The sequence below is a fragment of the Amia ocellicauda genome, chromosome 20 (genome assembly GCF_036373705.1).
Source record: "Amia ocellicauda isolate fAmiCal2 chromosome 20, fAmiCal2.hap1, whole genome shotgun sequence".
Taxonomy (NCBI): domain Eukaryota; kingdom Metazoa; phylum Chordata; class Actinopteri; order Amiiformes; family Amiidae; genus Amia; species Amia ocellicauda.
Genome location: NC_089869.1, coordinates 15,440,794 through 15,455,049, shown reverse-complemented (window position 1 = coordinate 15,455,049; position 14,256 = coordinate 15,440,794). Strand labels below are relative to the sequence as shown.

The 14,256-nt window shown below is 37.9% G+C and overlaps 1 protein-coding gene across 2 annotated transcripts in view; it reads right to left on the bottom strand.

The window, feature by feature from the left end:
- adka (adenosine kinase a) overlaps nucleotides 1-14,256 on the bottom strand; it is a 122,258-nt gene that overhangs the window by 68,847 nt on the left and 39,155 nt on the right. For both annotated transcript variants that reach the window (XM_066693567.1, XM_066693568.1), the window contains exon 5: nucleotides 1-22. This exon is cut by the window's left edge and continues 151 nt beyond it. In XM_066693567.1, coding sequence (XP_066549664.1) covers nucleotides 1-22 — 22 coding nt within the window. The remainder of the gene's footprint in view (nucleotides 23-14,256) is intronic.

Below are 14,256 nucleotides of genomic sequence, written 5' to 3'. Positions count from 1 at the left end.
TGTGAGGCTGCTGGATCATCCACTGAATGGGGGAGAAAGAAGAACATTTTTTTTTTTTTTTTATCAAATGGCCTTCAGAAGCCCATGACAGGAGGATGTTAAATATTCCAAGAGTACAAAAGTACAGCTATGGCATAATTAATAAGGTTGAGTTTATAATTATGTCACATTACTTTGTCTCAAGTCAACTGGCTAATTCTGTGATAAGACACATGTGGTGAGTTCAAACACTTAAAAAGCAAACAAGATCAAACTAGAACAAACTGTTCTCTACTCATGTTACTGAAGTCTGTTGTACCTAACATGAGAAACATCTTGTGGCTCTCCTACTTTGAAGAGAATGATGAAAAGGCCTTTTCAAAATTGAGTGCACTTGGGTTTAACCTAAGAAGATTTATGGCTGTACATGATGCTATGTTTGCTTGTTTTATTGCAACCTTGCTTTTGTTGCTGACAGGGCCCCCTTGTGAATGAGATGTTGCATCTTTCAGTGATGACCTGTATATATGTAACATTAATCATTTCACAAAACCAAGTTGTATCTCCATGAGGGGGGAGAAGGAAAAAAAGTTTCCATGGTCTATTCAATTTGTTCTTGTTTATCCCATAATCACAAAACACTGACAATAATACAAATGTAAAGAAAATTAAAAATAGCCATACTAAATAACTGCTTTGGAGACAAAGTACAATCATATTAAACAGCAATAAGGTAAATTATCTGTGGGGGTCAGTGTTAAGACAAGGATTCTTGGATTCTTGTATAAATTAAAAGCAATGCCCCCGAAACAAATCCACCTAAGATGTCATCTCAGAGTAACTGATTTATTCTGAAACTACATGAGGAAACTGCATTTTCCTTAAGAAGTGGAAACAATATTAGCCATGCTATTGCTAAGTGTGTCCCTGAGCAACACTTTGGAAAGCTCTTTCATAGAAACTGGGCTCATAACGAAGTGGAGGGAACGGGAGCAACTTTTGTCATTCCTTCATTTTCTTCAAGGTCACCTATTCCACCCCTGGCCTGGTCCAATTTTATTTTCTGAGAGGTATGATGAGCTCAGGATCCAAGGTTACAAGCTGCTGGCTGTAAATAATAACTGTTTTACCTTCTAGTTCTTAGGTGTTCAGGTGGGGGGGTGGGACTGGGTACTCAGGGGCAGGGCCCAAGGAAAGCACAATGATGTTCTCTGTACATGAACTCCTTCCTTCCTGAATCTTGTTATTTACAGGCCTGCCCACAACTGTCACACACTACCGTAGGCCATGTTGTCTAGAAGCCAAGGTAACCACATGTTTTTATTTTGTGGCAGGTTTTATTTAGGAAATACAAATCAGTACAATACAGTGTGATTTTATGCAGAGCTCTTCATGAAAGCAGGTACTTCACAATAACAGAAAAAAATCGAATTGGCCCAACAAAGATTTTAAAGGCAATTTCCAAGATTGTGTCAATACTCCTTATAGGAGTTTAGATGGAATTCCAAAGACTGGGACCTTTACATTTAAAACAAATATCAAGATGTGATTGGGAACATGAGGTGTCAACAGTCAGGTAAAATGCCAAGGAGTGACTAACTGTAAAAAGGAAATACAATACTGGGGATTTAACTAACCTATCAGGAGCCCCATGAATATCTTAATAGGATTCGGTTTTAGACAATTTGCTGACATCTACGAGTGAATTTTGCTCAGGCAAGACAGCACAGAGCCCGTCAATTGTGGCGGAGTGGGAAAGGAGCCATGAATGTGTGTGTCACTGCATTAACAATGATGTCCAAGGTTATATTTTCCAACAATGAATCCAGGGGGGAGCATACAGACACTGAAATGCAGGAGGCCAAGAATTGAGTGCTGCAGAACTCCATACTTTACATCACCCGTCCAAAATGTCTACTGACCCAAAGAGATGAATTGCCACTGATGCAACCGACAGAAGGGAACAAAATGCTTCCATGTTAGTACCTGTGATGCCACTGAATACCATTAATCTTTCCAAAAACAACTCATGGTCAATAGAGCTAAAAGCGGGACAAAGATTAGGATTCAGGCAGACAGACAAATGTGCATTTTCAGTAATGGGATAGTGATCATGGACTAGGAATTCAAAAGTACTATATATTATAAATAATTCAAAATAAAAACGATGAAAAACTAAAAGATATACCAACAAAATCTGCAGTTAACGGGATATTTAGGGATATTTTGCCCAGCATCTGAAAACCATGACATAAATATTATATAAAACCAAGAGAAATATAGTAGTGATCATACTATCAGTCATTTGAAAAGGGATCTAGGGTAGAGATATCTGTATTTCACACAACTGTTTAACTTTTTTCAAAAGCAGTGTGCATCTCTTTTGCCCAGTGTGGAGATAACCAATTGAAGTCATTATAAAACCATGCAATTATGAGAAGTAAGCTCTCTCTCTTAAGCTACTGTATGAGTAAGGAGATCTGTCAATTAATTTCCATCCTGGAACCCCGCTGACAATCTTTTTCCAATTGTGATTTGAATAAAAGATAATACCTCCATTACTAGGAAGCACTATCTATGGGTTGTAGAAAGGTCAAGCAACTCTGAAATGGAAATTCATGCTTAGTCACATCCCAATTATCCAACAGTGCCAGACACAAAAATTGGCAAATGTACATCACGATGTTTCATTATAGTGGAACGAAGGACTGAAATTAAGCAGCAGGCAAGACACTGTGAGAGATTATGCCCCAGGCAGCAGATGAAGCAGCACAGTGAAATAATATTACAGAATTCAGAATGAAAAAAAATACAGCAGAAAGAAAGACAGGTGCTTAAACTTCCTAAAATAACATGATCCATATTTATTTTACTGGGAAAGAAAATAATATAACTGAAATATTGAGTGCACTACCTACTGGGTACAGGGAGGCATTAGAATATGGAATGCAGATTTTAGGGTAGTGTTGCTGAAATAATCTTGCACAAATACATACCATTTTCAGTAACCCAGTCATACAAAAAAAACAGAAGATCTGCCTAAGGAACAACATCATAGATGCCTGAATAAAAGCTAGACATTATAATCCGAGAATAGAGCCCCTTTTCACTTTGAGTTATTTATTCGAACACTTTTACTCCTCCAAGCCTCTTGATAACTAATAATTAGGCTATGACATCTTGCTGACGTGGGGAGCCATGTTCATAGACTGACCCAGCATGCACTTGGACACCTACCAGCTGCCTTGAAAACCGTGGTGGTGCATTTAAAGAGGAAACAAAAAAAAAGACAATTATACCGGACAAGGGGCCAATCAAAGGCTGCTGCTGAGATGGTCGCAATTTGTTTTGTTTTTTAAACGTAATTTGCCTTTTTTATTCATTTCCCTGCCGTTATGCTTCACAACATCATTAACAATGCTTATTGAATCGAGCTAATCTGTATTACTCAACTGCATAACCTTAATGTTAATTCTCAAGTGGCCGCTTTAAAATGTGTAAGTATCTATAAAATTATAATAAAAATTATAATAAAAAGTTTGGCCCGAAACCTGAGAAAAATCTAAATTAGAAATTACCCTGCATTACCATCTGCCACACAACTATGACATGTAATTGCTGAATGCCTGGATGTATTCCGTTTTCTTCTACTGAAATCCACTAATACAGCTATGACTAACACTAATAACATATTTTTTCAGATGCCCTTCCCCTTTGCATAGCCTTGAAACGCTCCCACTAAATCACTGTTCTCCTATAATATTCATAAAATACATCCAAATAATTTGTTACACTCAGCCAGTCAGAATAAAACACAAATGAATATGTCCATGAAATGCCTAATAAAGCATGAAGGAACTGCATGCTGAGGCCTCCAAACAAATTCCCTTTTGGTTGATAACTCAGGCCATGGGTAGACGACACGTTCCAATAATTGCAGAGATACTGTACACAATAGGTTAATCAGACGACTTCACCTTTGACACGCCATAACACTTTAATACTATTTAGTTTAGCGAGTCCATTCATAAATAAGGGCTGTAAATGCTCCTTAACCTGAAAAGCTCTTATAACCAGCAGAGTCCTTAGGGGATTAAAAGTCTCTGCGGAAGATGATGGCAACATTAATTACAGGCTTATCAACCTGGCAAAATTCAATACGGGCTATTTTTAGAACGTTAGAGGAACCAACTGAAGGCTGCTTCCAAAGAGGGCCTGAAAAATCGGTTCTGTTCTTTACCGTTTAATATTTTACCAAGAGCAGAAACCAGGGGAGGGGGGACAAAAAAAAAAAGAAAAAATCTAAACGTCTGCCCATCAATACCCGTCACTACTGACATCAGAAACCAGAAGGCAAAGGGCTTGTCAGAGTGTATTGACAATGATGAGCTCTGGCAGGCTCTATTAAATCACTCTTTCCTGCAAAGTGCCAGTGATCAAAAAAAAGAGGGCTGAGTATTTTTCACTCAATCAGGTAACAAGCTCTTTCTTGAGGCTGAAACATCTGGTCAATATCTTCTATCACTTCAATTTCATGCACAGTTAGTGTTCCGGTGCATCCCGGGCGTAGGTGCTCGTACGCGGTCCATAAGGGCCGCACATATGGCGCCGGGGTTCTGCCGTGAGAGAGCGCAGTTCAATGCTCTGCCCCGCGTCTCTCCCGCTCGACGAGTCCCGTGTTTAGAGTGTGTTTTGGCGATTGCCTGTCACTGCTGTTCGCCATCATTCCTCCCCGCTGTGTTATTTTAAAGTGAAAGCCTGCCATCATGACAGGGCTTGAGGAGAAAGTGAACCACTTAATGGTCGATGACTACATGAGCTGAAACCTGTCAAAAGCATGGCCAGTTTTTCCCCAAAGCTGATCTGCGGCTGTATCTTTCACGGATGCTTTACATCTGGAAACACAATACCGGCTGCAAAATATGTAGCTATACAGGACTTAAAGCTGCAGCATCCAATAATTGCACCCAATTTAATACAGGAGGATATTTTATTTAGTATACACATAGGTTTTCACATTACATTTATTTTAGTATATCAGAGACTGAACAGGTATATACTACCTAAGTTTTTGCTTATTTGAGCGATGACGCCAAAATAAACATACAAAGGAAAAATTCCATACGTTATCAGCTATAGGCCGTTACAGATATCAGTAGGAATGAAAGAATCTTTGTGGGTCTTAATTGAAGTGAATGCCTTTATTGTACCGTGGGGAACGGGTGATCTGTTGTGTCCCAGCAGGAACCTGCATTGTGCAAGGACATAGCCGTGATGTCAAATTACACACAGGGCTGGAGATTTCAACAGCTGCCCTTGTTTTGTCAGAATAGGTGTATGTGATAAAAATCAACCCAGGTGAAGTGAAGCTAAACTGGTTCCAATGTAAAGAACAGAGAAAATGTCCCGGCATTATCTTCCCTCCTTGGTATCCCATCAAACGATGCAGTCAATGAGCATGCTGCATTTCCAGCAGATATCCTGCAGCATCTGGCTTTGTAAAGAAATAAGAACTGTATCACTATCTCAAGGCGCCGAGATTATCTTAAAAGGAAAAACCCAGATTCACTCAGTTATAAAACATACTGTCATGCTTTTTCTCCCTCTTCTTAGGGATGAATTATTTACAGGATAAACAGGGTGATACATTCTCAACTAGAACCTGATCCACAGAGCTCAGTCACAATGGGATCATTCTTGCCTAACAGACCCAGGGGCACGTTAAAATGCACAAAACTGCAACTGTTATATTTCTCTCGCAAGTAAGCTCACACGGGAATAGCCAAATCTGTCAGTTTTAAAGATCAAAAAGATTTGAAAATATAGATTGATTTATCATCAGTATTAACTTATCATACGAGTATTTACTTTTCTCACTAATATAAAGTACAGTAAGATGCCTGAAGCCCTTTTAGACTAATGCGGTAAATCCTGCCTACTGAGCCGGGAATCCAGCTGGTATGAGTGCAGCTGTGTTCTCCCCATGTGACCCTAACCGTGTTGCAGGTGAATCTGCTGCTCACCGTACCCTAGATTTATACCAGGCTTTGATCTGGTGCACATGTTGGTACCCTCTGAAAATACCTTGAGAAAGAGAGGGGATCTGTCACAATTAGGGCTTTTAGGCACCCTGGACAGATGAGGTTCACCATCAGTCAAACCTCAAGTCCTTCAGTTAGAAATATTTTTGGGCTTTTAGTAGTACAATGGGTTCTAACACGCAGCACCTGGCTGGTGTTCAGGAGCAGAACCCGGCCAACTGGACTAAGGCAGCTTTTCCTCCATTCAATCCCCCCTGTTTTTCCTCACTGTCTGTTCTTTCATCTCATATTTAATTTTCAGTTAACTTTCTCTCTCAGGCTCTGTCCTGTTGTTTATTTATCAGAGAATTGAGACGGAATAACGATCCGTTTAGGCTACAAGTCGAGGATAAACATTTCGATTTTGTTATTAAAAAACTTGATTTGATGCCTTTTTAATTCCATTTATTTAATGAATTAATGTATTTATTCAGCCTTAGTCCATTAGTGAAAGCACGCACTCGCTGGCTGTAAGCAGGACTGAATTCAAGCGATGATTTCACTGCACTGTATGATCCTAGCGTCTGTAGGCTGCCCTCTGGCCCGGCTCACTCCCAGTGTGGGTAGCAAAGAAAAGCGGATGTTGTTGTTATTATGGCCTAATTTGGATTTGACAAGGCAAGGCAATACCATGTCAGTAAAAACTCACGGTAAATTACATTCACCAGACACTACTTTACTTTTTTCTTGATTGCAATCTATTAATTAATAATTAAAATTTAAAAATAAACTAAATATAGCCTACATGAACACACTTTCTTCAAGCACTGAATAATAACAATAAAAAAAGAAACAATTGAAAGTCTATTGTGCTACTCCTTTTCTTACAATCTCCTTCCATGTAAATGCAGATCCCTTGGCTGCCATACAGGTAAGCAAAAAAAAAAAAAGCTCTTAACTTTTGAATGACCCTGACAGAAGTGCCATTCAATCAGTCTGCTGGCTTGCGCAAAGGTATAAACAGAAAGGCCTCCTTTACTGCAAGGTCACAAGCAAACTTCTAAGGGGACTTCCATTCCCAGTGAAGCGAAAGAACAAACCATGTACAGATCAAGGCTGTTTGGAGAACCGGTTATAAAGAGATGGAAGGACTTCACAGGAGGATAATATTTTTAACGTAACATTATATATTTTGTGGAGGATTACGTTTATATTAAAATATTTTATTACTGGGGAGTAGGCAGAAATTTTAATTTTCTATCCAGTATTCTATAGCATCTATAGTTTGGTTGTATATTAATGCATAAAAACTATTATAACGTAGCCAATTAATTTCTTAGCAAGAAAAAGCTGAACAGTTTGCCAGTGATGGCTGAAATAGCAGAAACTGTCAGATAAACCTACATCAATTAATTGTTAAACAGTTAGGCTATAGGTTTTCATTTTATTCAGATGGTTTTTAAAGTCGGAGAAAAAGGGACTGGAGTGTATAGCCGTGTCAAGCAAACTACAACAAGTTACCGGACTAACACCAACCAAAAACAGTGAACCAATTCTCCACACAAGAACAGTGGAAAGGATCAGAAATAATACTTATTCCATTTCACTGTAACTCTCACTAATGGAAAACACAGACATGTTACTGCGATCTGCCTTCAACATTGTGTCTCTATTCTTTATTTGTCTGGGTTATAGTGGGAAAAAGTCAAATATAAAGTTAAAATATAGTTTTTTGAGATATGTTTTACTTGTCTTGTGTGAATAGTGTGGGTTTTCAGTGTTCGTTAAGAATGTTAGCTGCACTAAGATGTCATACGAATTCAAAGTCAAAAAATGTTAAGGGGTGAATTACACTGTAAAAGCAGTCTACTTCATTTGCTCTAGTTCATTTTTGGTTTTTCAAATCAGTCTGCATGTGCTATGGAAATATAAGAGAGCTGTAACTATTAACTGCAATGCACCAGGATAACAAAAAAATAAGTTTAGATTTATAGTTCTGATAACCTTCCAGATTCCTTCAGTAGGTGCCAAAGCAGAGCACTCTAGTCAGAGTTATGTTTCATTAATCTCTATGAATACAGCCATGATAAATAATACCTACATGCTCATGAAAAATAAGGGTGTTATTACAAAACCATAAAAAACACTATCTGTACCATCATTTAAGTGGATAATAGCGAACATATACAATGTTTCAGGGATTAAAAAGCTTCCTTGTAAGTCTGAAAAAACAGACAGTGCCACCTGAGCCTTCACTCATACTGTATGTAGCTCTTAAACCATTCGGGGCAAAACTGAGAGAGATATACAGTTATCATTTAGGTGTAAATTTGATAAGAAAAACTTCAACAAGTATATAAAGAGCTGGACCTGGCTAAACCGTTCTGGATGCTTTGGTAGGTCACACTGTAGGATAATCTCAATATGAAAATGTAACTGCATTTAGTGTATGCAAGTATCAAACTGCATTTTAAACTATGTATTAATATGCTGGTGCACTATAGATAACCGTAAGATAGTGTGAATCAATCTCATGCATCATGAAACAGATGCATCTACTAAGGGAACTTCATGATGCAATGCCTAAACTAGGGAAAGGATCCTGGAAAAGTTGGGTTTTCTTTCACTATACTGTCCCTGTCAGTTTTAGCTGAGAAGATATACATTCTTAATACAGCTAAGTGTTGTGGTTTTGCCAGTCATGCATTATTTTCACTGTCATGCTCTGTAACTCTGAAACCACAAAGTCAGATCCCTAAGCAGACAATATAGTACTTTTAATGCCGATTTGTTTAATTAACTCTTACACATTTTCAAGTCAAGAGGAGCAACCTAGAATTTAATTCAAACAAGTTGAGTATATAAAACAATCAAACATCGCCTGCAGGTGCGAATTTCTGGCACATCTACAGTACAAATCAGTCTACAAAGAGTGTTCTTTGTTACAGTAATATATCCAATACCAGATGCTCAGGGCCCTTTTTTTTTTTTTTTTTTTTTTTTTTGAGAACCGGTAAGATGACGTTACATACAAATGCAATCAAGCAAAATGTAATTTATAACAATTGTCTTGATGCAAATATCTCTGGCCAATTTGCACTCACAATGCATGGAGGAAAGGCTAGCTTTGGAAAGTTTTTTCAAGCCATTACGTGTCAATGATAAAGGGCACAATAAAAATATATATGCTTGACAAAAATCTGAGTTGCAAGACAGACAAAATACCATACAGCTCTCCAATGGGCTTTTAAAATCAACATGAGTTTCCTTAGAATTAATTATCAAGATAGGATAGCTAACTGAAAAGTTTTTAAAATAAAAATACGGTCTTTTTAAGAACATACAGTCAAGATAAGGGGAAAACCCAAATTAATATACTGGATATAAAAGTCTTTGCATTTTACGAGTAATATATATATATATATATATATATATATATATATATATATATATATATATATATATATATATATATATATATATATATATATATATATATATATAAAATATTTTTCTTATAAATTCCTCAAAAACAAATGAAGTGAATATAACAAATAAGAACTGTCGCAGATGTGTTTTCTGCATCCATAAAAACGTCTTTCAAAACTCTTCCGATTGCCAAATACAACACCTTCCGTTCCAAAAACCTAATATACTGTAAATGCTTAAATGTGCATTAAGTTTCTAGACACAGCAGAAAGGGAACAGGGTCAGGCTTGGGAGTATGCACTATAGTTAAATCCATTTTAAATGCAAAATGTGAATTCTATTTAGTAATAGCTCCCCAAGTCCCCGTGCTATGGGCCAAAAGTAGCTTTCCTTTAGCCATGTGCTGTATCGGATTTCACCCAGAAAACATTCATCGTTTTTATGTCTAACGCACATTTCACCTAAGAATAACCATATGAAAACAATTCAATCATCTCCAGTCTTGGGCTCCAGTGTTGATTTATCATGTTGTGTCACCTGAATGAATTCTAGACACAGCGTTCATAAGGAACAGATCCCATTCAGTCCCACGTTACCCAAACACTCTGCGGACTACTAAATTCCACAAGACATGTGCTCATTCCTGTAAAAACCATATCTGGAAGTGTAGCTGGGGCCCGGACATCTTTCCCCAAGATTGTTATGAAAAGGATGCGTTGGATAAATGAGCACTTTTCTTTTGAGGTTTATGCTAACAAATTTGGATTCCACACCCAGATCCCCAGCTCTGTTGGCTTTGGCCCTGGAGGTGAAGCAACATACTGTAAACATTAGCCTCAAGAACTTCATATTCTATAAAACTGTACAAGAGACCACTTTGAATCATCTTGTGTGTAAAGAGCTGGACACTTGGAGCATGTTCTCTCTGACAAATTACCTCTGTGTTTTTCTTTCTAACATTCAATAAATAATATTGTCCGTGGTACCGTAGTGCATATTCATGCTGTGTGAACGACAGCAAAATTAACTACTCACAACAGTGGAAAAAGTGTCACAGACATTGAACATCTCAGAAAGTAAAGGAAACTGCATTGCCTACACTTTTGTCATCTTTTTATTAAGAAGAATTTATGGAACAGCATTGATCAAACAATCTAACAAAGGGAAAAAATAAGAACAAACTGAGAAACTTCAAATAATTTAATAAGAAGAGAATGCAGATCTCTCCACACTGAATATTTATCTTTAATATCTGAAGTGCTCTTTGCAAAACACCAGACTTCTGACTCGTTATTAGATTTCAGAATACTGAGCCAAGAGTCTGATTTCTGAATGGAAAACATATCTTCCTATAACACTTTGTTCCTTTATATGAAACTGGAACAGCCTTCCAGGAAAAAAAGTCTATTACAAGCCTTACTATGTGCTTTTCATTTATATCTGCCACATTAAAAGAACAGAGAAGACCGTGGAAAAGAGGAACATTTAAATTGTTTAATTGTAACTTATAACACCAAATCCATCAGTAGCACCTGTTTCGGATCAAAAGTATACCATTGTTTGGTTTCATTTTTTCTTGTAGATCCAATTTTAACCTGTGGTGAGATCTGTCTAAGTCTCTGTTCCGGTCTTTTAAACAAGTGTGTTAATATTAACAGCCCACAATAATTAATCACTGTCTTCCAAAACGGTATAAAACGACTTAGACAGCCCCCAGACAAGCCGACACAACTGCTGTTTGATCTACCATTGTTTGGCAAGGGTGTCCCTTTCATGAAATGTAACGTATTTCATTGCATGATTTCGACAAAAAAAAAAAAAAACAGGATTAAGGTCGTCTTTTGAACTAGACAGGAAAACTCATTTACAGCTAACTGGTTTAAGTGGTAAACACAGGTTTCCTACGCTTTTGCATATTTGATGCCCCACAACTATCAACCTGCACAGTTTATATTGGATTAATGCGTTAATAAACAAAAATCCCCCGCACAGCAAACTAAAGAGTGTGTTCGTGAAATAGTAAACAGCTGCCAGCCACAGGAATTCAGAACTGCTACACCAGCAGATGTGAATGGCACAAGGAAGTTACACCCATTTTATAATAATATGTTTTGCCTTGGTGACATGCCAAATGGAAAATTTCCAACGCAGACTTTCCAGAAGAATGTCAAATCATTCTTTACAAAAAGATTAAAAACGTAGATAAACTATAATTATTTGCCTGCAGGTATGAATTTTGCTGTTTTCAATATCAAAAGCATTACACAACGCTAATGATATTTGTTGAGAAACGGGGGGAAACACAATACAAACACAATACCAGTTTAAACTGGTATTAATTGAACTACTGCCACCACAGTTGTAAATACAAAAAAGGAAAGTTATGCAAATTACACCTTGCCAGTGAGGAATTCATTTTTTTTTGTCAGCTTTTAAAAAGAGATTCCATTAATCTATTACTTGCCAGATTCCTGAACTTGAAACATTGCATCTGACCTATATAAGATACACCTACCTCTGTGACTAAGACTCTTGAGTTTGAATAGGTCAGCTAGGCTTTTACCCCATAATAGTGGCCCTGTTCTGTATGAATTGTGTGGCTGGAGTATAATTACTTGGGACATTTCATGAAACTGTACTATATGAATGGTATTCATTTTAATTGATTTAATATAAAAAAGGTCAACTCCCCCGAGTAGTAGAATCTCAATCCCCTACCTCCCAAAAAAAACTAAAAACACTGGTGTTCGAGTGCTGTGAAAATGGCAGGCTGCTGTAGTGTCAGCGTGCTGTATACCTCGGCAGAGCAGAGAGAGCAGGCCTGGGGACCCGGGGACAGAAGCCACAGGGGGGAATCACAGCTGCTGTGCTCCCCTTGCTCTCAGCAGGTGCACACATCGTGCCAAGTTGTTTAAGGTGAGTATCAGATATAACAGAGGAAATTAGGCATAAATACCAAATCTTTAGGGAATAAAACACTGGATTAAAGCCCCTGAAAAGGAGAGGCCATACATCAAAAGGCTAGGGGACCTGCACCTGTTCAGATTCTTCAGCCCGGACTTTAAGTATCTCAACTTCTCTTTCCTTTTCTTCTTTTCCTTCCCCAAACAGAACAAGACACTTGATATTTCACAATCACAGCTAGGGGTCAATGCTCAAAATGGGTTCATCTCGATCCTGGGGGAGTTTCAGGGACATCGCCCCGCAGCTGTTACGCGAGACATCGCTTGCCAATCAAACCCACCGCTTTATTATGCAATGAGAAAATTCTCTACCTCCATCAAGTGCATACTGTACGTCAGCTATGCCTTTTATGCCCGGGGGTGTTAATGTGGGTTTTAATTTCACTAGCTTTTCTTACAAAAGGGGATTATTGCATCACAAGCCTTTATCTAATAAACAGTGTCACGAACTTACAAACTCGCTTATAATAGGGGAAGTCCACCACACCTGATCCGATCGATTGTGAAGTGCTATAAACCGCACTCATTAATTAGGGTTTAAGTATTTAATCAGTCACAATAGGTAGCTAAGAAGCAGTGTGTAAACCAACCCATTACACTGCAATGATACACTCCCTAAGAGCTCTAATCCTTCCAGATTTCACTCCATATATTTGTTTCTGTGGTAACATATCGAGTGGAAGAATAGCTCAGTGACAAACCTAATTTCTCTCTGTCTCTTAGCTGAAGAGCCTGTCATACTGGTTTGCCTTTTGTTGTCATGTCTGGAAAGGTAGTACACTGTGTCCTAGTTAACTTGGTGCCCCATCTGCCAAGCATAATTAGACAATTATGCTGGAAGGATCCATCATTAAATTCTTTGTGGTGGGCAATTGTGAAACAAAGAGTATTATTTCATTTTCTTCCTGGATTGCAGAATATTAACCCCGAAACCAACACTTACTGCGATAACAGGACTAAAGAACTCGGAAAATGGTCTAAATGTGGCTTTTCTTATTCAATCTGTAATAAAGAAAACCGTTAAAAGATACTGTAGAAACATGATGTTCTTACAATGTAAAGAGGAAACAGGCTACAGGCAAAGGCTAGAGCTCGGTTTTTAACACTATGGCATTCGTTTACTTCAGTTTAATCAACCTGAACCAGTGCTGTTGAAGAAATAGTCAGTCGCTCCTCCAGCTGTTTCGGGCTATGGTTCATGACAAAAAGCAAAGGAACAAAGGAAGAATGAAATTCACTTTAATACTTCACCGAATCAAATTATAGGATTAACTGAAATTGGTGGTATAAATTCTTCCGGTTGTTCTAATGTTTTGATGCTTTTATGCAGCACTGTAATGTGTGTTAATGCAGTGTTTAGCTATGAAAAGAAAAGTACGGTGTGAATAGACTTTTGGAGTACAGTATATGTACATTGACTGAGTTTGTTTTCTTTCTGTGTCAGATGACTGTAAATGTGAGTTAGTGTGTGTGTGTGTATACTGTTAGTATCCATTTGTATCCATTTATTGAGATAAGCAAATCTGGAATATGAAACGCATGTGGGGCTGGGGGAATAAAAGATGCCTTCCCTGCTGAGGTTTTGGCATGGTTTCTGGGCTTGGGAGTAACATGACAGTATGTCAGGTAAAATGGTTGAAAGTACAAATCTTGTCTCCATCAGAATTTCAAAGTTATTTAACCATGTGAAAGCGATTGAAGATTAAAGAAACCCCGTGCGAGAGACCAGTTTCTCCTTCATCCTGAGAAATGTGGGTGCGCTGAGTCAAAAAGTCATGACTGTGGAGGCCACTTGCATGTAATCCCAGCCCTACACGGAGATCTCGAACAGCCTCATACATAAAGAAATGTTTGGAGTAGTTTTA